The sequence below is a fragment of the Podarcis liolepis genome (assembly GCF_965112155.1).
Source record: "Podarcis liolepis genome assembly, chromosome: 3".
NCBI lineage: Eukaryota > Metazoa > Chordata > Lepidosauria > Squamata > Lacertidae > Podarcis > Podarcis liolepis.
Genome location: NC_139557.1, coordinates 38,522,939 through 38,546,527, shown reverse-complemented (window position 1 = coordinate 38,546,527; position 23,589 = coordinate 38,522,939). Strand labels below are relative to the sequence as shown.

Genomic DNA, 23,589 nt, shown 5'->3' with positions numbered 1-23,589 from the left:
AAGCTGTTGTATCCAAATATTTTAGGTTAATAAATATAAACCATAATAAATTTTGCATGTATCGCAGATATTCCAGTGTGAAAGTAGATCCCCAAATCTGCCATTTAATTCCAGTGTTAGAAGAATTTGGCAGTAAACTTTCCCCCCATAAAATAGAAAGAACCACCCGTTCCTCTTGATATTTTATACATTTGAAAGTAGTAGTAATAATAATAATAATAATTGAAAATGACAATGATGCCAAAAACATATGTGGTTAAGAAGCCCACTTATAGGCAATCCAGCTTCTTCTTTTTTCTCTCAAGGAACATCCAACATCACTCTCCCTCCTGGTCTGTCACAAAGGTCTTGTCTTGTGACACATCTACCCCCCCCCCAATGTCATGCCCTGAGTCTTAGTACTTGCTCAAACCTTTCAACAGAAAATCTCTACCCATCCAACATCACGGCCCTTCTCTCATAAAAGAGATATAAACGACTGCAGGATTCCAGTTAGCACAGCCCATTATGATGCATTAAAACCAAGGAAGTGGCTAACTACACATTTTGCTAAAATGGGTAAGTTGGAGTCCTCATGGTGACTAAGAAAAATGGTTTTGAATGTGTTTTTTGAGAAGCAGGGGAGGGATAAAGCAGTGCCATAACCCTTCCAACATCCCCATTTCTGCATTACAAATCACTCCAAAGCGGACGCTTGAAATACATGTGTGCCCTTCAAATGCATTTTTTAAACCCTTCCTTTGTGGAGTAGAGAAACAGCAGGCAGGGAAAGAGTTCTGTCTCCAGAGAGCCTCCAGTTCATCTCTCAACTTCTATCTTGTCTGTTTATAGTTGCTAGGCTGGCAAAGGTCTGGAGAACACACCGCACTCAACCATCCCATTATGTTTTAAAGATAAAAAGCAATGGTAAAACCCAGGAAAACTGTGCCAAAGTTCCTGCTCACCCCTGCAAAAGCAGCTGAAAAGTGTACTTTGGTTACATTGGGGGAACAGGAAGAAGAGTTTTATTAAATAGGTTGGGGCTTTGTACCTCTGAACTAAGTACATTTTCTGAGAGCAGGCATATAGGCATACTTCCCAACTCGGTCCTAGAACCACTCTTCCCAAGCCTGGTGCCTTCTTCTACTTCTCTTCCTTCCAAAGTCCTACTTGGTCAAAGCTCTCTTGTGGCTTGGGAACACCTGCTGTCCCTGCCTTTGGATCTACCCTATCACTGAGGATCATACATGCCCTACCTTCCTTTGCATGTCTAAGCAGACACGAGGCTAGCTAGTCCTGCTCATTTTCAATATTGTGACATTAGCACAGCACAGACATGGTGATGTATGGCTGGTGAAAATGCACCCCAGGGTATGGTTTGAAGGCAAGTGAGGCCACCACCTTGCTAAGGATGTCTGGGTCTGGTCTGGATGGGAGCCTGCCTGGGAACCTCATGTATACCACACTTTCTTCCATGATGGAAGAAAGGTGGAATATAAATGTTAAGAAAACAAACAAATGGAATATTCATTGCACCCCGAACCACACCATTCAACCATTCAAGTCCTCTATACACAAACACACATATAACAGTATGGAAGCCACTGCCTCATGGTGCAAGCTGATGTCACTGCTCTCTAGAGAATCAAATCATAAGAGCAAGAGGGGGCTCCTGGAGGAGACCAAAGGCTCATCAGTCCATAGAGGTCAGGGTGGTCCAGAAACAGGACATGAGTGCAATAGCCCCTCACCCATGTTGTTACCAACTGGTAACTGAGAAACACAGTGCCTCTGAACTGGAGGATAGCATACCGGCATAACTTGTAGTCACTGCCAAATTTATTATCCATGAATGTGTATAATCAGTAACCCATGTAGGTGTACATGGTCGTGTCAGTCTTTCTCACTGAATTAGTGAATGATCAGTACTACTAATGCAGGCTTCCTCAACCTCAGCCCTCCTGTTATTTTTGGCCTACAACTCCAATGATCCCCAGCTAGCAGGACCAGTGGTCAGGGATGATGGGAATTGCAGTCTCAAAACATCTGGAGGGCCGAGGTTGAGGAAGCCTGTACTAATGGAACTTTGATATTCACCAGTACTCCTCACTACTATATGATTGTACCATGGGGAAGTAACTTCCATGCTGCTGCTGCTATTGCTGTGTATGTGAAGGGGGTCAGAGACCCACAGCTACCTACATCCAACACACCTAGAACAGCACGATGCATACACTTAAGTTTTTATATGACTGACCTCCAGAGAACTCATTGATATGGTTGATCCGGTTTCACTTCTTGCTAGTCCTGTGCTATCATCCATCTCTGAAGCCATGAAATTCTTTACTGCTGTGCGAGGTTCAAAAGGCAAGTTCTGCATGTGTTCCTGGGTAGGGAGGTGTTGATCTAAATTCATACTGAACTGGTCCATTACATTGGGGTTCATACTAAACTCAGGATTAACTTTGTAGTGCAATAGCCTTTCATGAGGCAAGGTCTCCATGCCTAGATTCAATTTGCTGTCATCCTTTAGAGATGTCTGTGCATTCACTGAGCCTCTGGGCATGACTATATAGTCACTCTCCATCATTCGGTCCTGAGGGTGGACTATGTCCATATCTGCACCTCTCAGGTTGTCATCAGTACATAAATACACAGTCCGCCGCAGCTCTGTGTTGTCTTTTTTCAGACACTGATTGGCCAGCTCACTCATGCTCATGGGCATATGCATGCCTCCAGACTGCTGAATGATAACTTTAGAAATTATATTCCCAGGCAACGTTGAGTAGCTCATTCCTTCGGGGTTGGCAGGTTTCTCCTCTTCGTCATCGTTCAGTGAAATTCTAGAAAGGGTTCCTGTTATTGTAGCTGCTCTGCAGGGTCCAATATCCTTATGGAGAACTGCGAATGAGAGAGCAGGGCCACAAGTTTTCAAAAGGTCCTGCAGGTAGAGTTCTCACTCTGGTTGCAAATACGTCATCATCCCCATTTAATTTAGGGCAGGAGTGGCTGTTTTTTCTTGGCCCGGGGGCTGCATTCACCCGACGCTAACCCTCGTGGGCTGTGTACCAGCGGGGGACATGGCTTGCATGCACCCAGAGGACACCCACACAGGCATTCGGACCTCCTTTCTTAGCTGATCTGTGCAGTTCAGCTGAGGAAGAGGCTTATCACCCCTTCTCTGCTAACCAAATTAGTATTAATCTGATGGATGTGAAGGGGACAATTTACACCCCTGTCAGGGTGCTGGGTTCTGTTCTCCCCATTGCTATATCTACTTGAACTTATTTTCTTTTTTGCCACTGCCAAAATCAGTGGTGTTTTGGTGGTCCAGAAAAATCAGGCCCTCAAACCGGGAGTTGGCCACCCCCAATCTAGAGCAAGCTTTTAGCAATGTAATAATGCCAGTAAATATAAAGGAGGAATATTGTCATCTGGGGATACATTGTGAGAAGAAGCGAAATCATTTCATTTCTCCCTTAAGATTGGTTTCTGTTTTGGGTAACACAGGCCCTGATATTATAACACATGTCACACTATCCAGGTAATATACATCAAGACAGCCTTTTCAATTAAGACAGAGGTGATTGCCTTTCCACTTTCAATCAATATTGGCCTTGAAGCAAGGATATGTATGGAAGAGGAGAGGCCATTTCAAATCTCCTAACAATGCAGTACTTAACAGAAAATGAGAAAATACATTTTAGCAAATGTTAAAGTGGTCATTACACTATTTCTAAGCACACACTTCTTATTAAGACTCTCATTTATTTTATTTAAAAAAAAATAATCCCTTATTTTTTCAAGGCAAAGTCCAATCATGTCTGCCCTATCTTCTTCTGCAAGGCACCTTTTTCTTGTTCCGTTTCTAATCATGAATGCTCTGGAGAGCAGTACCACATTCCCCCTGTCATTAGGGAGCTGACCTGGGTGCTCATGTTCTTAAAGACCACACCTAAAAATTGCAGGACCATTAAAGTACTAAGGAAGGATGATAAAGGCATTATGACAACTGTTCATACTCAGATGAGGCAATGCAGTTCTAAACAGGCATCATGGTGCATAGCTAGCGTTAATGTACTGTTTCCAGCGTTACTCTAGGACATTTTACCATATCCAGTACCAGTCCTATGCAGAGTAGACCCATTGAAATTAATGCAAGGATTTACTTAGGTCCATTAATTTCAATGGATCTACTCTTGAGTTGGACTAGAATTGGAATGAACTCACTGACTGAAAAAATCTGTAGCCTGATGACTATTTGCTGGCACATCAGAGCCCAGGATTAGAACCGAGGAATATCCCATTCCCGTTCTTAAGCCCTCTTAAACAACATTTTGTTTGCAGTTGCCAAAGCAAACTGCTGATCATGAACCCTTTTTTAGCCAGCACAATCAGAAAGAAACTCTGAACCATTTAAAATTCAGATTTTTTGAATTCATTGATGGCAATTTGCATTTAATTCAGAAGAACGATAAATGCACTTTAATCTGCTATAGTATTAATTGTATATTTAGAGAACATGTTTTTTGGGGAGGGGGGGAGATAGTAAGGTTGTGTATGCTTGTTTAATTGCTATTCCTATTACAAGCAGCTTTTCAAAGGCTTCTTACATGATAGTCTGGCTGCATATAATTACCCCAATCCAGTGAATGCTTGCAGATGCAAGAGCTCTGGTGCGTGCAGACTCAACAGCTTACAAGGAGCTGTTTCTCAAGCCTGTTGCACATAAGGATTAGACATTTATTAGCCTCTTCCTGTACCCTGGCTTCTTTGGCCACACTCATGAAGATTACTAGAGACTGAATTTTCAGAACTCTGTGCCTGCACTGTCATGCACATTTTGTCATATTCCTGGTGCATAGCAAAATACATTTCTGGCCATGGCATCAAATATTTATATCCTGTAAAGAAATTTCTACCTCCATATTGGTAAAATGGTCTTTTTGGTAGAAAAAGTCTTGTCTAAATACATATCTGACACTTCAGTTACACTAACAAAGTAAATTTTTATCTGATCTTCCTACATTCACATGGTGATCTGACAGCCTTACCTGATCGACAGGCAATGTCCACATCTTTTTCAAAATCTGTCTGTAACAATAACAAATAAAAGTTTATTAAGACAAGCATTGCCACTAATCAACATCCGTGGCACCATTTATATAACAAAAGCTACCATAAAGATAGCAAAATTTTCAAAGTAGGGTGTTCATGGTTTGGCTTTTGAAAAACAGGGGGCCTGCAGTACTTAGCTAATTGCGAACCACTGCTCTAGAGGTTTGGGGAAACCCCTATAAGAAATTTAGGGGAATGTTGGACAGGGGAGGGGGGGGGAAATGTTCTCTTGTGCAAGCAAAAATCCCTGCACGCATTGAATGATTGCCACACTGCTACGTTGGATCCTACACTTTCTGTGCTAGTGTGTACTCAAACTCAACAATGGGCTAACTTCACTTAATCGTCATTTCTACAATGTAGCCCCTTGGATTGATGGCTCCATTTACCGTATTTTTCGCCCTATAGGACGCACTGGCCCATAGGACGCACCTAGTTTTTTTGGGGGGAAATCAAGGGGGGAAAAAATTATTCCCCCCCCCCCAGGTTTGCGCAGCCATCCCCAAGCTAGAAGAGGGAGACGGAGCGCTCCGTCTCCCTCTTCTGCCTTCAGGGACAGCCTCCCTAGCCTCCGTGGGGCAGCGCACTCCGCTGCCCTGCAGAGGCTTTGCGCAGCCATCCCCGAGCTAGAAGAGGGAGACGGAGCGCTCCGTCTCCCTCTTCTGCCTTCAGGGACAGCCTCTCTAGCCTCCGTGGGGCAGCAGCTTGCCCTGCTGTCCCCAGAGCTTGTGGGGCTGGCGATGGGGAGAAGCAAGCTTGCTTCTCCCCACCCCCAGCCTCCAAACCAGGTCGGGGAATAGCGGGGTGACGGTGCTCCGCCTCCCCGCTCTCCCCCGAGCTTGTGGGGCTGGCGATGGGGAGAGGCAAGCTTGCCTCTCCCCACCGTCAGCCTCCAAACCAGGTCGGGGAATAGCGGGATGGTGGCGCTTCGCCTCCCCGCTGTCCCCCAAGCTTGTGGGGCTGCCCAATATCTGCACCAATCGGGATGCAGGCTGCTATCCGCAAGTCTGGAGAGCCCCCGCGGGGCTCCCCAGGCTTGCAGATAGTTTCCTGAAGCCTGGAGAGCGAGAGGGGTCCGTACGCAACGACCCCTCTCGCTCTCTGGGCTTCAGCGAAAGCCTGCATTTGCCCCATAGGATGCACACACATTTCCCCTTCGTTTTTGGAGGGGGAAAAGTGCGTCCTATAGGGTGAAAAATACGGTACATCAAGCGTAGGGATACACCATGGAATATTTTAGTCCAAATTAAAGAATCCAGAAGAAGGCATGCTGCTGTTGAGTATGCCACAGGAAAACTCGTACTTAAATATCTCCCTGTAATCCTATATTTGCATAACTTAAATAATCAGCTCTATAAAGCTTCCAAGCTTTCTGTTGAGGCAGGTGGCTTTGGTGAGTTTCCACATTAAAAAAAACCACTTCCACACTTAACACTGTACACATAAATATACAGCTGAACATTTCACAGCTACCGTTTTGTAACATTTTCAAGGGCATTAATTTGCTTTTTGCAAGAAGAGCCTTCCAGAGTGCTCCATGTGTTCTACTGCACATTTGCTGTGTGTACATGCAGTGGGCTATTATGCAGAGCTTAGTCAAAGCAATTTCCCCAGTATTAGTGTGGAATTCTAAGGGAGCTGCTGGGATTCACTAAGTTCCTTTCTGCCATATGCCATTCAGATGACTATGCAGAAGACCATCTGTATACTCATTTCTTGTAGTCCCTTGCATCAATCACAGTGCAATTCCCAAATTCCACATCGAGCTTTTGAGAAAGGCAGGATAGAAGGGTAAGTGAATTCTGCCAAAGTCACTACCATTTCAAAAACGGTTATGGTATAGCATAATGGCCAGCAGTCTGAGCTAGCAATTTTACCTCTGGCACGAGCTTGCCTTAAGAAACCCACTCTCACCCCCTAGACTGCAATATGGGAAGTATAATATTGTTCTATAGACTCATATATCATATAATTTTAGAGTTGGAAGGTACCTTGGAGGTCACCTCTCTCAGTGCAGGAATCTTGCAATGACAGCATCCCTGACAGATGGCTCTACAGCCGCTGCTTAAACACCTCCGGTGGAGGAGAGGCAACCATCTCCCAAGGCAGCCTGTACCACTCTTAAAACAGCTCTTACCATTATATATTTTCCCTATCATCGAGCCAAAGTCTGCTCCCTTGCAATTCCTGCTCTTTGCTTCTAGCCCTGTGACTCTGAAGCAGCAGAGAACCAAGTCTGCTCCACATTCTGTTGCGTCTTACCCTTCTTAGGTGCCTATTGTAAGGATTACTGTGATAATGTACACGAAGCACTTCTGAACATTTGAAATGCACTATGCAAATGGTTATGTTTTATTACTATTTTTAACCCTACATGACCCTAGCATTCTTTCTCAGAAATTATAATTCCATGCAGGAAAAGTGGCAACTAGTCTATATGAATGAGAAAAGGTGTTCATAGTGTATGTATAAGTGTGTATTTGTATTTGTGTGTGTTTATTCCCATTCCATCTTCATTGACATAGAAGCTAGAGTGTTGGACAAGGTCCTGGGACACCAGGGTTCAAATTCTCACTCAGCCATGAAGCTCACTGGGTGACATTGGGTTAGTGACTCACTCTAGCCTACCTCAAAGGGTTGTTGTGAGAACTATATACACCACATTGAGCTCCTTGGTGGCAAGGTGGGATATAAATGTAATAAATAAATATAAAATCAAAATGATAATCTGACAGATACAATAAACATTAGAACAATATAAAGCGAATATATATTACAACTCCTCCTCCATATAGCAGCCAGTGACTAAATACACCAAGAACCCACATCACTAAGAGCATGGCTAAAGAATTATTATTTTTTTAGCTGATGCTGAAATCCAACCAATACCAGTGCCAGCTGGATTTCAAAAGAGAGAAGGCATTCTATTTACAAAATATAATCAAATAAATTGAATAATGAAGGCAAACTTATGTTTGTGGGGCACCTTTAACAACCAAACCCTGTACACTATTGAAATGTTCATTTTGCCCACAAGAGCCAACTGGAAATAGCAGGCAAGGAGCTATAAAAACTAACCATGATTTGAGCGTGTCCATTAGGAAATGAACTTGAAGAATCTGCATTGATTGGATCCTGGCAGTTTCTTAAACGGCATCTAAACGCATCTTGAACCTGGTGAAAGATGCCAAGAGTTCAGCACACCTCTTTAAAATATAGACAAAATTATTAAAAAGCAATAATAGCAATGCTTCAGTTGTCACAGAGTAGTGTTTAGGATGCCATCTTTGGATGATGCAGTACAGTTGACAGGACTGAAGCAAATACATAAAATGGTGCCACCATTGGGTTAATGCACAACACACAAGTGTGTGCCTCCCTGCCCATACCTCAGATATCAGGAGACACAAAAGGCACATGCAACCACTGATAGGCCCAAGAACCCCCAACGCTGCAAACCCAGTGATAAATTTAATGCATGCTTTGTAAGGCCAGCCAGATGGAGAACACTTCAGACTGGTACTGTTTGTTTGCTAGCTTTTGCCGAATGCCAAGAGCAAGCAAATGACGGCTACCATGCTGTGGGTGATCTCCAGTATTTGAGCACACTGCAAAACAATTGAATGTGAGATCCTATTAAATTCTTCTCTGTAGCTCCTCTGGCTTTTCTGATATTCAGTGCTCAAGGTATATTCTTTTAAAGCGGTTTCTTCAGGTTTTTTTCTTACCCTCTGACATGAAGCTGCAAGCTTCTCTCAGAGCCAGACACAGCAAGAGAGACAGATGTGCTGAACGTGCGGGTACCAAGGAAGTGGTTTCCTTAGCAACAGTAACCAATTCAAAGCTCTTATAACTTGCCCTCTCTCCTCACGTGTCCTCTATTTTTATTTTTTATTTTTAGTCTCTGCAGTTTAGATATGGGGTGGTAGTATAGCTTTAAATGCTAGGCATGGGTTAAAAAGATACAGATACAGATATATATCCCAATAATTAAGAACACAGGAAAAGGAGAAAACAAATAAGTTTTTTTTCCTCACTTTCTTGCCAATCTTTAGTGTTTGACATAATTCAAATTAGGATCTAAACACCCCCCCTCCCCCATATCTATCACCTGTCTCAATAAAACATGTTTAACAAATTGCTGAATTCAAACCTGGTAATTAAGGATTCATGACTTGGGGTCATTTTACGTTTGTACTGAAATAATGTCTACTTCTGCCTACTTGAGATAGTAGCCATTCTACCATTTACATCAAGTGTGGGGGACTCCCAGCCCTCCAGATGTTGGTGGCACATGCACTGGTTATTTCCTGCTTGGACTACTGCAGTGCGTTCTACCTTTGAAGGTGACTCAGAAAGTACAATTAATCCAGAATGCAGCAGCTAGACTGGTGACTGGGAGTAGCCGCCAAGACCATATAACACCGGTCCTGAAAGACCTACATTGGTTCCCAGTACATTTCTGAGCACAATTCAAAATGTTGGTGCTGACCTTTAAAGCTCTAAACAGCCTCGGCCCAATACACCTAAAGGAGTGTCTCCACCCCCATCATTCAGCCCAGATACTGAGGTCCAGCACCAAGGGCCTTCTGGTGGTTTCCACACTGTGAGAAGTGAAGCTAGAGGCTAGAAGCTAGAAGCTAGAGGACCAGGCAGAGGGCCTTCTCAGTAGTTGCGCCCACCCTGTGGAATGCCCTCCCATCAGATGTCAGGGAGATGAGTAATTATATAACATTTATGAAGCATCTGAAAGCAGCCCTGTATAGGGAAGTTTTTTAAGGTTTAATGTTTTACTGTGTTTTTATATATTCTGGAAGCTGCCCAAAGTGGCTGGGGCAACCCAGTGGGATGGGTGAGGTACAAATAAATAATAATAATAATAATAATAATAATAATAATAATAATAATAATAATAATAATAAATAAATAATAATAAGTGGTACCCTGGGTTAAGAACTTAATTTGTTCTGGAGGTCCATTCTTAACCTGAAACTGTTCTTAACCTGAGGTACCACTTTAGCTAATGGGGCCTCCTGCTGCCACCACACCTCCGCCGCGCGATTTCTGTTCTCATCCTGAAGCAATGTTCTTAACCCAAGGTACTGTTTCTGGGTTAGAGGAGTCTGTAACCTGAAGCGTCTGTAACCCAAGGTACCACTGTAATGGACTTGGTTGGTGGTGCTTGTCTTCATTTTGTGGGTTTACAATGCAACATTTTGAAATCAACATTGTGAGAAGCTTCAGATTGTATCTGAAGCCTCCCTGGGTTTTTTCCAGTCCTAGAGCATCCCTCAAAGCAGACTCAAGTAATTATGGAGAATTCCTCTGGACAGCGTGATGAGATTTAGTAAGACACATTCTAAGAAATATAAAAAAACTCCAACTACAGCTGCTTTCATGTCGGCACTGATATCATTTGAAACTTTTTATAGAAACTGAAGTTGCCAGTTCATTTATTCACCACACCTATATATGTTTCTCTGTTTTCATGTACTAAAATGTCTGTTGCCGAGAATGAGAGGAAATGGACTATTTTCCAGTCTACAGTTTAAAAATGCATTATGAAATCCATGTTTCTTTAGATAACCATCTTTGATGGTGAGTCAAACTCTTAGGTAAGCCTTTCAGTGTAATATTTTATTAGCATTGGTTTAATCACATAAGGTTTCCAGGACAGATCCATTACGAGGATCTCGGATTTCAGATGGCTCATGCTCAAGGATTCTGCTCTGCACAAGTGGTACAGATGCATGTTATATGGGAGCTGGAAGGAACTCAAGTGGGGAAGGATCTTGTGATTACCAAATGGTCTGATCCAGATTCTGAAGCCATTTACTATTGTTGGTTGAAATACCAGAAGGTCGTAAATGTCAGAATCACAGAAGACCTCTCAGAGACAGAAAAAGACAGAAAAGAAAACCTTTAATTTGTTGGGCTATTGGGCTCTTTTCCCCCTCTCCTTTTTTGCTACATTTGCATCTGAAATTAATCAGGTTTCTCTTGACTTTAGCTTTGCCCAATCTCCACTTTGACTTTTCGTTCAGTCCACTGGTTCTTTGTAGCTATGCATGGTGGCTTTTTTCCTCAATAGGCTGTCACATCTGTTTGTCACAAAAGAACATTGCTCAATTGCCCTGCTTTTGATCCCAGATTTTTCCTTGATATGCAACTGAATTTCGTGGAGCGTTTGGTATTGCTGTAAAATTTCACAGTGGCACATGACAAATGCCATTGGGAAGTGGTTTCCTTACCTCCCTTCGGAGAATGCAGTGGACCATGACAATGACGAAGCCCTGCAATGAATCAAACACAGCAAAGAGTATCTGAAATAATATCGATCTCTTGTCAGTCATCGCCAGAACTGCAGACATCCAAGTCAGAGCCAGGAGAGGCAACACAACACAGGAACTCCAAAGGGATGCCCTAGAGAGTGACAAAGAGGAAGGAAAAGAGTGACAACAGTGACGTTGTAGAACCATAAGTGGACAATACAACCCTCTCTTCACACATATATGCAAATGTATAGATAACATATTTAAGGGTGGCAACTTGTTAGTTAATGTGAAGACCAATGACAAATATTTAGAGATCTATAAAGATTGATATTTTATTTTCTACATGTTACTCCAGTTGAATTAAAAAGTGTGGTTGCCATTTCTTTTCCTTTAAATTAACTATATCCAGCATTACTAATCATAGTTTTTCATCACTGTAGCAACCCCGCCCCCCACATGCACTGTATAAGATTTGTAACAAGAAGATGTAAATGATTAGGACTAACATGGCATTACTGGCGGTGGTGGCTGACAAAGCTGTTGTTGAAACTACTCCACACTTGGCACATTTGAGCGTCAAACCGCTATGAGGCTCACTCATCTGACTGCAAACAAACAGAACACCCACAAAAAAGAACAAAATATTGAATTTTTCGTCACCAAAAAAAGTCGCGACTGAAATTTAGCTTTTTAAATATGATGTCATGCAAGAAAATAAAATAGCAGGTAGACTTATTCAGAATTTACAAAGCTCTATTTGAATCATACATTGTTTTACATTTTTTAAATTAAAAGTAATGATATTTGGGGGAGGGAAGTTTCATTTCATGCAAGGCCTAGTTCTTTCATTTAAGTCTTTTTTTTTTAAGGCCTTCAGTGTCCAGAGATAAATGTCACTTGATAACACCGAAGTAAACAAGCACGTGCTAGTGTAGGACACACAAGGTGAGATCCCTCTATTCAGACCTTTAAGAAGACCAAAATGCTCATGATCATTTATTCGCTCAGAATGCAAGAGAAAGACAAATTGCTAGGGCAGCGTGTGCATACCTCTAATTAATTAAGAGGTGAGCGAAGTTAGAAAATGACCACACACTAAGATGGCTCAGTCAATGTGCACTATGACATTGGCTGAAAGGTTGAAAGAGCTTTAAAACAAGATAGAATAAGCTCTTTCTTAGCTTACTCTAATTTTTTACCAGAGGCTGGTCTGGATACAGGGTTTGAAATGTATGGAATTTAATGAAAGTATTATTTCAGGCTTGAAAAACAACATTTTAATAAAACACAGTACACAAGCATTAAGGTTAATATATGTGTGTACAGTATATGTTTGTTTGTACAACACACTGTATCACAACATTGAACAACTGGTTCAGTTTTCTTGCCTCATAAATTATAACAACTGAATTGCCTGGCTATTTCCAGACTTTCATCCACCCTAACAGTTTCAGTGCCATCTAGGTACAGGCTGGCTGCCAGTTAGCTATCAAGCTAGGCTTAAGGTCCTACTATTAACATCTGAAGTCCTAACAGCTCCAAACCAGGTTACCTCTGAAATATGGCAGGCACCAGCAGTGATGCACTTCCATTGTTCATTAAAAACAGGCATGTTTCCCCAAGTGTTTCCCTGACTGCTGATGCCAGTTTTTAATTATTCACCTACTGTAATGATTATTTTAACTTTATGTTTTCATTTATATCGAAGGAGCTAAAGGTGGTCTGTGTGGTTCTCCCTCTCCCTGTTTTATAATTTGCAATATCCCTGTGAAATAGATCTGAGAGAGAGTAGCTGGCGCAAGGTCACTCAATAATGTTTTTATTATTTTACGGATATGTTTTATTACTTTGTTATACAATATTTTATGATTACATTATTTCACTGTAGCAAACTTCTTTGTGTATGTTTTTCCCCCTTTGATTAAGAGAGTGATGCATTACTTTATTAAGTGTATTAAATGCAAAAAGTAGTATGTAGTGGAACGGTTTTCATTGACTGGCAGAAGTTGCTGCAGATGAAATCCATGGGTGTCTGTCCAACAGCAGAACAGACTCCATTGGCAAAATGGATCCTGCAGCTCTACATATGCCCCCCCCAATCTTCTCAGGAGGGTTTTCAGAACCTGCAGATTAGATATGGGGCAGGGCGCATGAGGATTCAGGGCAAAGGAGAGAGGGAGGAGGAGTCTTGCTGTGCAAGTGAAGTCTGCTCATGTAATATTGGCTGTCATCCTGGATTTTTATAAAATGAAGAGAAAAATCTTATTACTCACCCCACCCCCTCACACCATCTGCCTGTGAAAGCTTACATGTACAGTGGTGCCTCGCAAGGCGAAATTAAATCATTCCGTGAGTCTCTTCGTCTTGCGGTTTTTTCGTCTTGCGAAGCACGGCTATTAGCGGCTTAGCGGCTATTAGCGGCTTAGCGGCTATTAACGGCTTAGCGGCTTTAAGAAAAAGGAAACGAACTCGCAAGACGTTTCGTCTTGCGAAGCAAGCCCATAGGGAAATTCGTCTTGCGGAACGACTCAAAAAACGGAAAACTCTTTCGTCTTGCGCGTTTTTCATCTTGCGAGGCATTCGTCTTGCGAGGTACCACTGTACCAAACAACTCATCCTATAAGATGGAATTTACTATTGGAATAAGTAATAGATAAAAAAAAATAGAGTGACCAACTTGAGTCCTGGGGTCCCTAATGTGATGGATGTGGGCACCATGGCAGCCTGGGGCACCCCCTTGGTATGTTGCAAGCCCCTGCTGCTCCTTCCATTTTTTATTTTTAAAATTGCAGGATGCTTCACTCTTTTTATTAACTTCGGGTAGTATTGAGCTGGCTGGACAGGGAACTGCAGGCTTGCAGTCACTCTGTCCTCTTATCTCCTTCTCCTCAAAATGCCTCAGGGTCCCAAGTAGGGGCGTTTTATCTGCTTTGTTTCCTTGTGTGCTTTTGGTTTTCCTGTTTATTTGGTGTGCGTGTGTATTTTGCATCCTTGTTATTTTGTTTGTTTGTTTGAGAGGTGTTTCGCCAATTTCAAGGGAAGCTGTTGCCTGCTGCTTTCTCCATTTCATTTGTTTTGCAATGTGTGTAGGCCTTTGGAGTATTCCTTGGTTGTGGTAGTGTTGGTAGTTTTGCTCATCACCAGGTTATTTGTGGTGCCAATAACAGTTTCTTAGATTTTCAAATGCGTTCTCAGAATCCAAAAGGCTGGGGACTCGGTGTAATGGCTCAGCTATTTTGAGGAATATGGTAAGAGGGATCAGCTTGCTTGAGAGATGGAGCTCAGTTTTTGTTTTTTGTTTTACATTCTGTCAAAACTATAGATGTAAATACTGTAAATACTGTAGCCAAAATCCATATAAACACGGAAATCTATATAACTATGTTGATGTTTCATTTTATTTTGCACAAACAGGTTCTTGGAAATGAGAATGTTATGTTAATGTTTTTTTCATGTTGCTTTTTGGTGAAAGGCCCATAAAACAGCATACAAGAAAAATCAAATACACAATAAAAATAATTTAAAATTGTCTGGGAAATAACATAGTCCCTGAGAATGGAGGCTAGCCTTAGCCATCTCTGGCCTGTGGTATGCTCAGAGTCACCATTTGCTGGGAAGATTCAGAATTGTGGATCTGGAAACCAAGCTTTATGAGGAACAGTTGAGGGTGATGGATATATTTAGCTTGGAAAAAAAGAGGCTGACAGGATATGATAGCTGTTGTCAAATTATCTAAAGGGCTGTCACATGTGAGATGGAGCAAGCTTGATTTCTCCTGCTCTGGAGGGTATGACCTGAACCAATGTCTTCAAGTTACAAGAAAGGACACTCCAAATAAACATTAGGAAGAACTTTTTAACTGTAAGAGTTGTTTGATACTGGACTCTCCTTCATTAGAGGTTTTTAACCAAAAGTTGGGTGGCCATCTATCATGGATGCTTTAGTTGAGATTCCTGCATTGCCAGGGGGTTGGGTTAGATGAACCTCAGGGTCCCTTCCAACTCTACAATTCTATGATTCTTTGATTCCACTCTGAGTATGACTTTGTCAGATACACCTCACTGTAGGAATAATTCTGGGTTCCATACAGACATCATGCAATTTCCATTCCTGTACCGGAGATGAGAGTGATTTTTATTTGGAGAATTTTTGGCCTCTTGAAGCTGTAAAGTGGGGTACAAGTATTCTAAGTGAATATATATATATATATATATATGCAGGTTTTGGTGTCTTCGGGTGTCTTCCCGTGTAAGAGTTGGGGTGTCTAGGCGACGTTTCCACGAGGTCTCACTCGTCATCTTCAGGCTGGTGCTTTCGGCTTCTTGTTACTGGAACAGAGCAGGATCTCAGTGTTTGAGTTCCTATAAATACTGTTGAGGGGGTGTGGTGTATAGCCTCCAACGTTCTGGGCAGAGAGGAAGTTCCCAGGTTAGTGTGCCTTTTCTTCTTTTGTTCCTTAATTACTTGAGGGATATCTTGAGTGATTTCTTGAGTGATATTCTGAGTACCACTTAGGTGGGTCATTAGGTGTGGATTAGTTGCTAAAGCTTTCGTGTCTTGACCTCTTGAGCTTGTGAAGAGTTTTTCTGAGAAGATGGCTGTACTGCACTTAGTTGTGCTCTGGCTTGGCTTCGTGTATAGGGGCGAGCTGTGGTTTTGTGCCCTGTGCCAGCCAGATCTGTGTAGGGATTGCAGGGGGGTGCAGCATCCGGAGGTGCCACTATGGTTTGGCTACTGGATGGTGTCTGTAATTTATCTGTGGAGAGGGTCTGGGTTTGGGTCTGGTGTGGTTGATTGGTGATGGCGTTCTGTGTGCCTCTGGTTCTGGTGTCGGTTTTTGTGGGGAGGGGTAATTTCCAGATGTCTGGCAGGCGGGACGTGTCGTCACGCTTGTTCATGTTGTGAGGGTGTTTCTCTATCTCGATGGCTTCCATGATTATTCTCTTGTGGTGATGTTCCATGTTAAAGAGCAATTTGGAATCTGCAAAATTAATTTCGTGTCCTGTTTCTTTCATGTGTTGGAAAAGAGAGGAAGTTTTTTCTTCTTTTTTGACGGCATTCTTGTGTTCTGCGATACGTGCATTTATTCGTCTGTTTGTTTGTCCAATGTACGTGGCTGGGCAGACTTTGCAGGGTATTTCATAGACCCCTTGGTTTTCCAACTGGATTTTATCTTTGGGGTTTCTGAGGATATTGGCTATTTTTTGGTTGGTGCAAAAGGCTGTTTTGATATTGTGTTTATGGAGGATTTTGCTAATTTTATCTGTAGTGCCCTTGATATAAGGAAGGAGGGCCATGCCATTGTTTTCTTCTGTGTCTTGGTTTTTGGGGGGTGTTTCTTTTTGGATTAGCTTCGTAACCCTGTTTTGCTGGTATCCATTGGCGATTAACACATTTGAGAGATTCTGTAACTCAGTTGTCAAGTGGTCTTTGTCAGCCAGGCGTTTGGTTCTGGAGATGAGAGTCTTGGCTACGGAGTTTATTTGTGCAGGGTGGTGGTGTGATTGTGCATGTAAGTAGCGGTTGGTGTGTGTTTTTTTCCGGTAGATAGTGTGTCCTAGGGAGCCATCAGGTTTTTTGTAGATTAGGACGTCAAGGAAGGGAAGTTGGTTGTTGGCTTCTATTTCCATAGTGAATTGTATTTTGGGGTGTAGGCTGTTGAGATGTGTGAGGAAGCTATCTAGTTTTTCCTTCCCGTGTGGCCAAATTACAAAGGTGTCGTCAACATATCTGAGCCAAAGTTTGGGTTTGTGTTCTGACTTGTCTAAAGCATTGGTTTCAAAGTGTTCCATGTACAGATTTGCGATGACCGGTGAGAGGGGTGATCCCATAGGTGCTCCTTCTATCTGTTTGTATCTTTGTCCATTGTGGATGAAGTACGTGTTGGTTAGGCAGTGGTTGGTCAGGTCCAGGATGTATTCGGGGGGATTGTATTTGTTTTGAATGGCTGTCAAGGCTTCATTAATGGGCACTTGTGTGAAGAGAGATACAACATCGAAGCTCACAAGTAGGTCATCGGGATGTAGGTTTTGCTTCTTTATTGTTTCTATGAACTGGAAGGAGTTTGTAACGTGTGAAGCGATGGATTCTGCATAGGGCTGAAGTTGCTTAGCGAGAAATTTAGCGAGATTTTGTAGAGGTGAGCCTATGGAGCTGACTATTGGTCTGAGTGGTGTTCCTTCTTTGTGTATCTTGGGGAGGCCGTAGAGTTTGGGGCATCTGGATGATTTTTCTCTGGGGATGATTCTTAGCTGGATTTCTTCACTGATAGGAGAGGCTTTTATTTTGGATTTGGTGGTTTTTTCCAGATAGGTGGTGGGATCTGTTTTTATAGGTTGGTAGGTAGGGTCTTGGAGTAGATTTGATAGTTTTGCTTGGTAGTCCGATGTGTTCATCACAACAGTGGCATTACCTTTGTCTGCTGGGAGAATGATTATGTTGTTGTCTTTCCTCAGGTTGGTGAGTGCCAAGCAAAACTATCAAATCTACTCCAAGACCCTACCTACCAACCTATAAAAACAGATCCCACCACCTATCTGGAAAAAACCACCAAATCCAAAATAAAAGCCTCTCCTATCAGTGAAGAAATCCAGCTAAGAATCATCCCCAGAGAAAAATCATCCAGATGCCCCAAACTCTACGGTCTCCCCAAGATACACAAAGAAGGAACACCACTCAGACCAATAGTCAGCTCCATAGGCTCACCTCTACAAAATCTCGCTAAATTTCTCGCTAAGCAACTTCAGCCCTATGCAGAATCCATCGCTTCACACGTTACAAACTCCTTCCAGTTCATAGAAACAATAAAGAAGCAAAACCTACATCCCGATGACCTACTTGTGAGCTTTGATGTTGTATCTCTCTTCACACAAGTGCCCATTAATGAAGCCTTGACAGCCATTCAAAACAAATACAATCCCCCCGAATACATCCTGGACCTGACCAACCACTGCCTAACCAACACGTACTTCATCCACAATGGACAAAGATACAAACAGATAGAAGGAGCACCTATGGGATCACCCCTCTCACCGGTCATCGCAAATCTGTACATGGAACACTTTGAAACCAATGCTTTAGACAAGTCAGAACACAAACCCAAACTTTGGCTCAGATATGTTGACGACACCTTTGTAATTTGGCCACACGGGAAGGAAAAACTAGATAGCTTCCTCACACATCTCAACAGCCTACACCCCAAAATACAATTCACTATGGAAATAGAAGCCAACAACCAACTTCCCTTCCTTGACGTCCTAATCTACAAAAAACCTGATGGCTCCCTAGGACACACTATCTACCGGAAAAAAACACACACCAACCGCTACTTACATGCACAATCACACCACCACCCTGCACAAATAAACTCCGTAGCCAAGACTCTCATCTCCAGAACCAAACGCCTGGCTGACAAAGACCACTTAACAACTGAGTTACAGAATCTCTCAAATGTGTTAATCGCCAATGGATACCAGCAAAACAGGGTTACGAAGCTAATCCAAAAAGAAACACCCCCCAAAAACCAAGACACAGAAGAAAACAATGGCATGGCCCTCCTTCCTTATATCAAGGGCACTACAGATAAAATTAGCAAAATCCTCCATAAACACAATATCAAAACAGCCTTTTGCACCAACCAAAAAATAGCCAATATCCTCAGAAACCCCAAAGATAAAATCCAGTTGGAAAACCAAGGGGTCTATGAAATACCCTGCAAAGTCTGCCCAGCCACGTACATTGGACAAACAAACAGACGAATAAATGCACGTATCGCAGAACACAAGAATGCCGTCAAAAAAGAAGAAAAAACTTCCTCTCTTTTCCAACACATGAAAGAAACAGGACACGAAATTAATTTTGCAGATTCCAAATTGCTCTTTAACATGGAACATCACCACAAGAGAATAATCATGGAAGCCATCGAGATAGAGAAACACCCTCACAACATGAACAAGCGTGACGACACGTCCCGCCTGCCAGACATCTGGAAATTACCCCTCCCCACAAAAACCGACACCAGAACCAGAGGCACACAGAACGCCATCACCAATCAACCACACCAGACCCAAACCCAGACCCTCTCCACAGATAAATTACAGACACCATCCAGTAGCCAAACCATAGTGGCACCTCCGGATGCTGCACCCCCCTGCAATCCCTACACAGATCTGGCTGGCACAGGGCACAAAACCACAGCTCGCCCCTATACACGAAGCCAAGCCAGAGCACAACTAAGTGCAGTACAGCCATCTTCTCAGAAAAACTCTTCACAAGCTCAAGAGGTCAAGACACGAAAGCTTTAGCAACTAATCCACACCTAATGACCCACCTAAGTGGTACTCAGAATATCACTCAAGAAATCACTCAAGATATCCCTCAAGTAATTAAGGAACAAAAGAAGAAAAGGCACACTAACCTGGGAACTTCCTCTCTGCCCAGAACGTTGGAGGCTATACACCACACCCCCTCAACAGTATTTATAGGAACTCAAACACTGAGATCCTGCTCTGTTCCAGTAACAAGAAGCCGAAAGCACCAGCCTGAAGATGACGAGTGAGACCTCGTCGAAACGTCGCCTAGACACCCCAACTCTTACACGGGAAGACACCCGAAGACACCAAAACCTGCATTCCTGTACCCGTGAAAATCTACGAAAGCAAATATATATATATATATATATAAATGTGTGTGTGTGTGTTGAGAACAGTGCTGCAAAGAATTGCTTGTTTCTGAAACTTGGATCAAGCAATCTTAAATAGGAGATGATTATCTGAAAGCATATGAGACTGGATCTTACAACCTGAAGGTATGTTATAATATTCCATAACCGTTTGTTACATTCCTTGAATGAAAATGTATAGAGCCCCTTGACACCGATTTTGCAATGTGAAATTGGCAACAGCTGCTTTATGGATGCTGATTCACATAGCCCTATCTAGAGGATAACTTCAACAATCATAACCTGTGGTGTCTTAAGATTGACAAGTTTGCATGGACTAGAACCTCCTTCATCTGATTCAATTAATGGATATACATACATATTGGTATTTGTGAGGGGATATAAGTGGGACCAAATCACGTGTCAACAAGTCATGGTATAGTCTGCCTGTGAGAAACAGCTATTGAAGAACAGCTTTGGTTAACAGAGCAGTCTTATCATGCTAATTCAATATTCTTCAAAGGATGCAATCTTATCAAGATTAAATAGAGCATTAACAATCAATAATGAAATATCATGGAGTAGGATCTAGTCAGAGTTAAGCACATGTAAGTCTCACTGGGAGAGTTAAGCCCATGTTTAGATCTTCCCCACTGGATCAATGAACCCTGATCTAAGAGAATGTATGCTTGCCTGAATAAAAGAAGCTGAAATATTGATGATCAGCTGTTTGGTGGAGAAGGGAGAGCAGAGGTAACAGAATCTAGCACCCAGACCCTCTTCTGGACAGCCCCTAAGTTGTAGAATTCCCTTATCCGAGTGGTGTGTCTGGCACCTGAGATGTATATATTTTAGGGCTTAAACTACTCTCTTAACTGATTTTAATATTGTATTTTGAAATTGCTGTTACCTGCCATGGGACCTTATGGTGAAGGATGGGTAAAGAAAATGAATAGATAAGCAACAACAGATTGGCAGGTATCCAGCTTTTTCATGGACTCAGGCTCCCGGGCCCTGTCTGAAAGGAAATGCCTCACAATTGCATGGACAGAACCCACTCAATGCAAAGAATCTCCTCTCACAGACAAAAAAGGGGATCAATTTATAGAAAACCTTAACCATTAGCAAAGTAATATTTTGTTTGCCTGGTGTTATATTCTGATACTTTGTTGTGGTGTATTACATATGCAAGCAAGCAAATGGTCTGCCTACCACCCATTTTATCTTAGCAATTACCTTGGAAAATCTTTTAGGGGAACATTCTTACTAAAGAGCATTACATAAGTCTGCGTCTCCATTCTGTACAAAGCCAATATTTTAGAAAGCCAATGAGTTTGACATGCATAATCATTATTCAGGCTTTTGACTGACTTAATACCACTGTACTTGTGTTTTATTATTTTACTGTTGCTCAATCACATTTCCTCAGTTTTGGAGATGAATAAAATTGGTTAGACAGCTTGTTAAACTATGCAAAAAAAGATTCAAAGTGCAATCAAATAAATAGACATTTGGTAAACATAATATATACATAGAGACAAAATAAATAATTGAAAATAAGTAACAGATTTTCAGTAGGCCTTGGGGGGGAAGCCCAACTTCTGCTTACCCCGCTCTGTGTTTGAGTTTTTTATCTAGGATTCCATCTCTGGAAACAAGTTTATTAAACACCAGAATGCCAATCACCATGTTGACCTGTTAAATATAAAACAAACAGACAAAAAACAAACAGTCACCCCTTTAAGTGATACTGAATTAAGGACAGGGCAGGGGGGAAGATAATAAGTATGTAGTGCAGCACAGGCAAAGGGAAATGCATGGCATTCAAGGGGGGGGGGAGGGAAATAGCAGGGCATTCCTGGTGAAAGGGAATACTGTATTTTTCGCCCCATAGGGCGCACTGGCGCATAAGGTGCACCAGTTTTTTTGGGGGGAAATAAAGAAAATTTTATTTCCCCCCCAGGCGCGAGGCTGGGGCGGGGGAAGCCCGAGCATCCCCCGACCCCAGCCCCTGGAACAGGCTGCTCTGCGCAAGCCGGGGGAGGGCTCCCGCGGCTTGCGTGGAGCTACCCGAAGCCCCGGCACGACTGCTGAGCGCGCTGGGGCTTCGGGATAAGAGGCAGCTCTGCGCAAGCCGGGGGAGCCCTCCTGCGGCTTGCGCACAGCTACCCGAAGCCCCGGCGCGACTGCTGAGCGCGCCCGGGCTTCGGGGTGCAGGCAGCTCTGCGCAAGCTGTGGGAGCCCGGCAGGAACTCCTGCGGGCTCCCAAGGCTTGCAGATAGCTTCTTGAAGCCTGGAGTGCGAGAGGGGTCGGGTCGGTGCGCACCGACCCCTCTCGCTCTCCAGGCTTCAGCGAAAGCCTGCATTCGCCCCATAGGATGCACACACATTTCCCCTTCTTTTTTGGAGGGGAAAAAGTGCGTCCTATAGGGCGAAAAATACAGTAGTTTTGCTGGTATGCACCACTTCTTATATCTTATATAAATGCATCAGATTCAGAGGTGCCCCACTATGAATGGAGGGGCTCCTTTGGTAGAGGGAACTGTGATTCTACTGAAGCTCCACCTAGAGGAAAAAGGTAGTATCCCCCCCCCCATTCCTCATCCTTTATTTGCAGGTTCCAGTTGCTTTTCAGACATTGCGGTGTAGGATCCCTGTCAATCCAGAGCTGATTTTTGGAGCTGCAGAAGTAAGGGGGACTTAGAAAACAAAATCACTTCCACTCTCTTGCGAATGGTCACCTCCAATCACTATTTTGCAGAAAGGATTAGACTAGGCATTTAGGTTTGTGATATAAGAGACTTTTTGTGGTAAGGAAACTGGTGGAGAAATGCACTAAAAAGTGTGGGATAACAACTGATAGATGGGAAGTCTGTATGAAGAAATTAGAATTAACTATCACTGTCATATAACTTTCCCACAAACAAATCAGAACAATAAGCAGCAGTCACCAAACAACCTTAGTGCAAGCTTTGTGCAACTGAATTAGGATAAGTGCTCAATGAATAGATTGTCTGAAGGATCTCTCTCTCGCCACCCTCTCTCTAGACTACAGGAGTGCTTCCACAACCTTGTCTGAGTTTAAAAGGCAGGGCTGATATTAATTGGAAGACACAGGCAAGTAGTTTGATCAGGCAGGTTGACATTCAAATGATCTAGATTAGTTTTTTGACTGCTATCATTTTTAAGGCATACAGCCAAAGTTGATGGGAAAATGCGCATTTCTGACAAGAAGGCGATTATGAAAAGTGACATTGTTTTATTTTGCTTGGATTACTGAGGTGTTTCAGATACGATGGCTTGTTCCTTCTGCACTGTGTTAGTTACAAAAAACAAAACCAGGCAGCGATATAGATTCTTTGAGGCTTCAAAGTGCTTCAGAGCCAATAAATATATGGTAGTTTCGGCTCAAAGTCAATTCACTTCAAAGGATTAGTAAGATTGGAGGCAGATCTGCATTCAGAATATTCAGAGGATCAATAGACACACAGTCAGCGTTTTCTGTGTTTGTGCACTGGGGGAAGGAGTGAGTATTAAGCAAGTAGGTGATTGTAAGCT

The 23,589-nt window shown here is 42.7% G+C and overlaps 1 protein-coding gene and 1 long non-coding RNA gene across 6 annotated transcripts in view; one reads left to right on the top strand and one right to left on the bottom strand.

Moving 5' to 3' along the window:
• ADGRB3 (adhesion G protein-coupled receptor B3) overlaps nt 1–23,589 on the bottom strand; it is a 443,824-nt gene that overhangs the window by 24,200 nt on the left and 396,035 nt on the right. For 4 of the 5 annotated variants that reach the window (XM_083497330.1, XM_083497326.1, XM_083497328.1 and 1 more), the window contains 6 exons: nt 21,641–21,726; nt 11,879–11,977; nt 11,349–11,520; nt 8,176–8,271; nt 5,034–5,073; nt 2,237–2,880 (listed from right to left, as the gene is read on the bottom strand). In XM_083497330.1, the coding sequence (XP_083353456.1) occupies nt 2,237–2,880; nt 5,034–5,073; nt 8,176–8,271; nt 11,349–11,520; nt 11,879–11,977; nt 21,641–21,726 (1,137 nt within the window). The remainder of the gene's footprint in view (nt 1–2,236; nt 2,881–5,033; nt 5,074–8,175; nt 8,272–11,348; nt 11,521–11,878; nt 11,978–21,640; nt 21,727–23,589) is intronic. The other variant, XM_083497327.1, reaches the window with a different exon arrangement.
• LOC310704220 overlaps nt 1–23,589 on the top strand; it is a 113,352-nt gene that overhangs the window by 78,238 nt on the left and 11,525 nt on the right. The window lies entirely within an intron of this gene.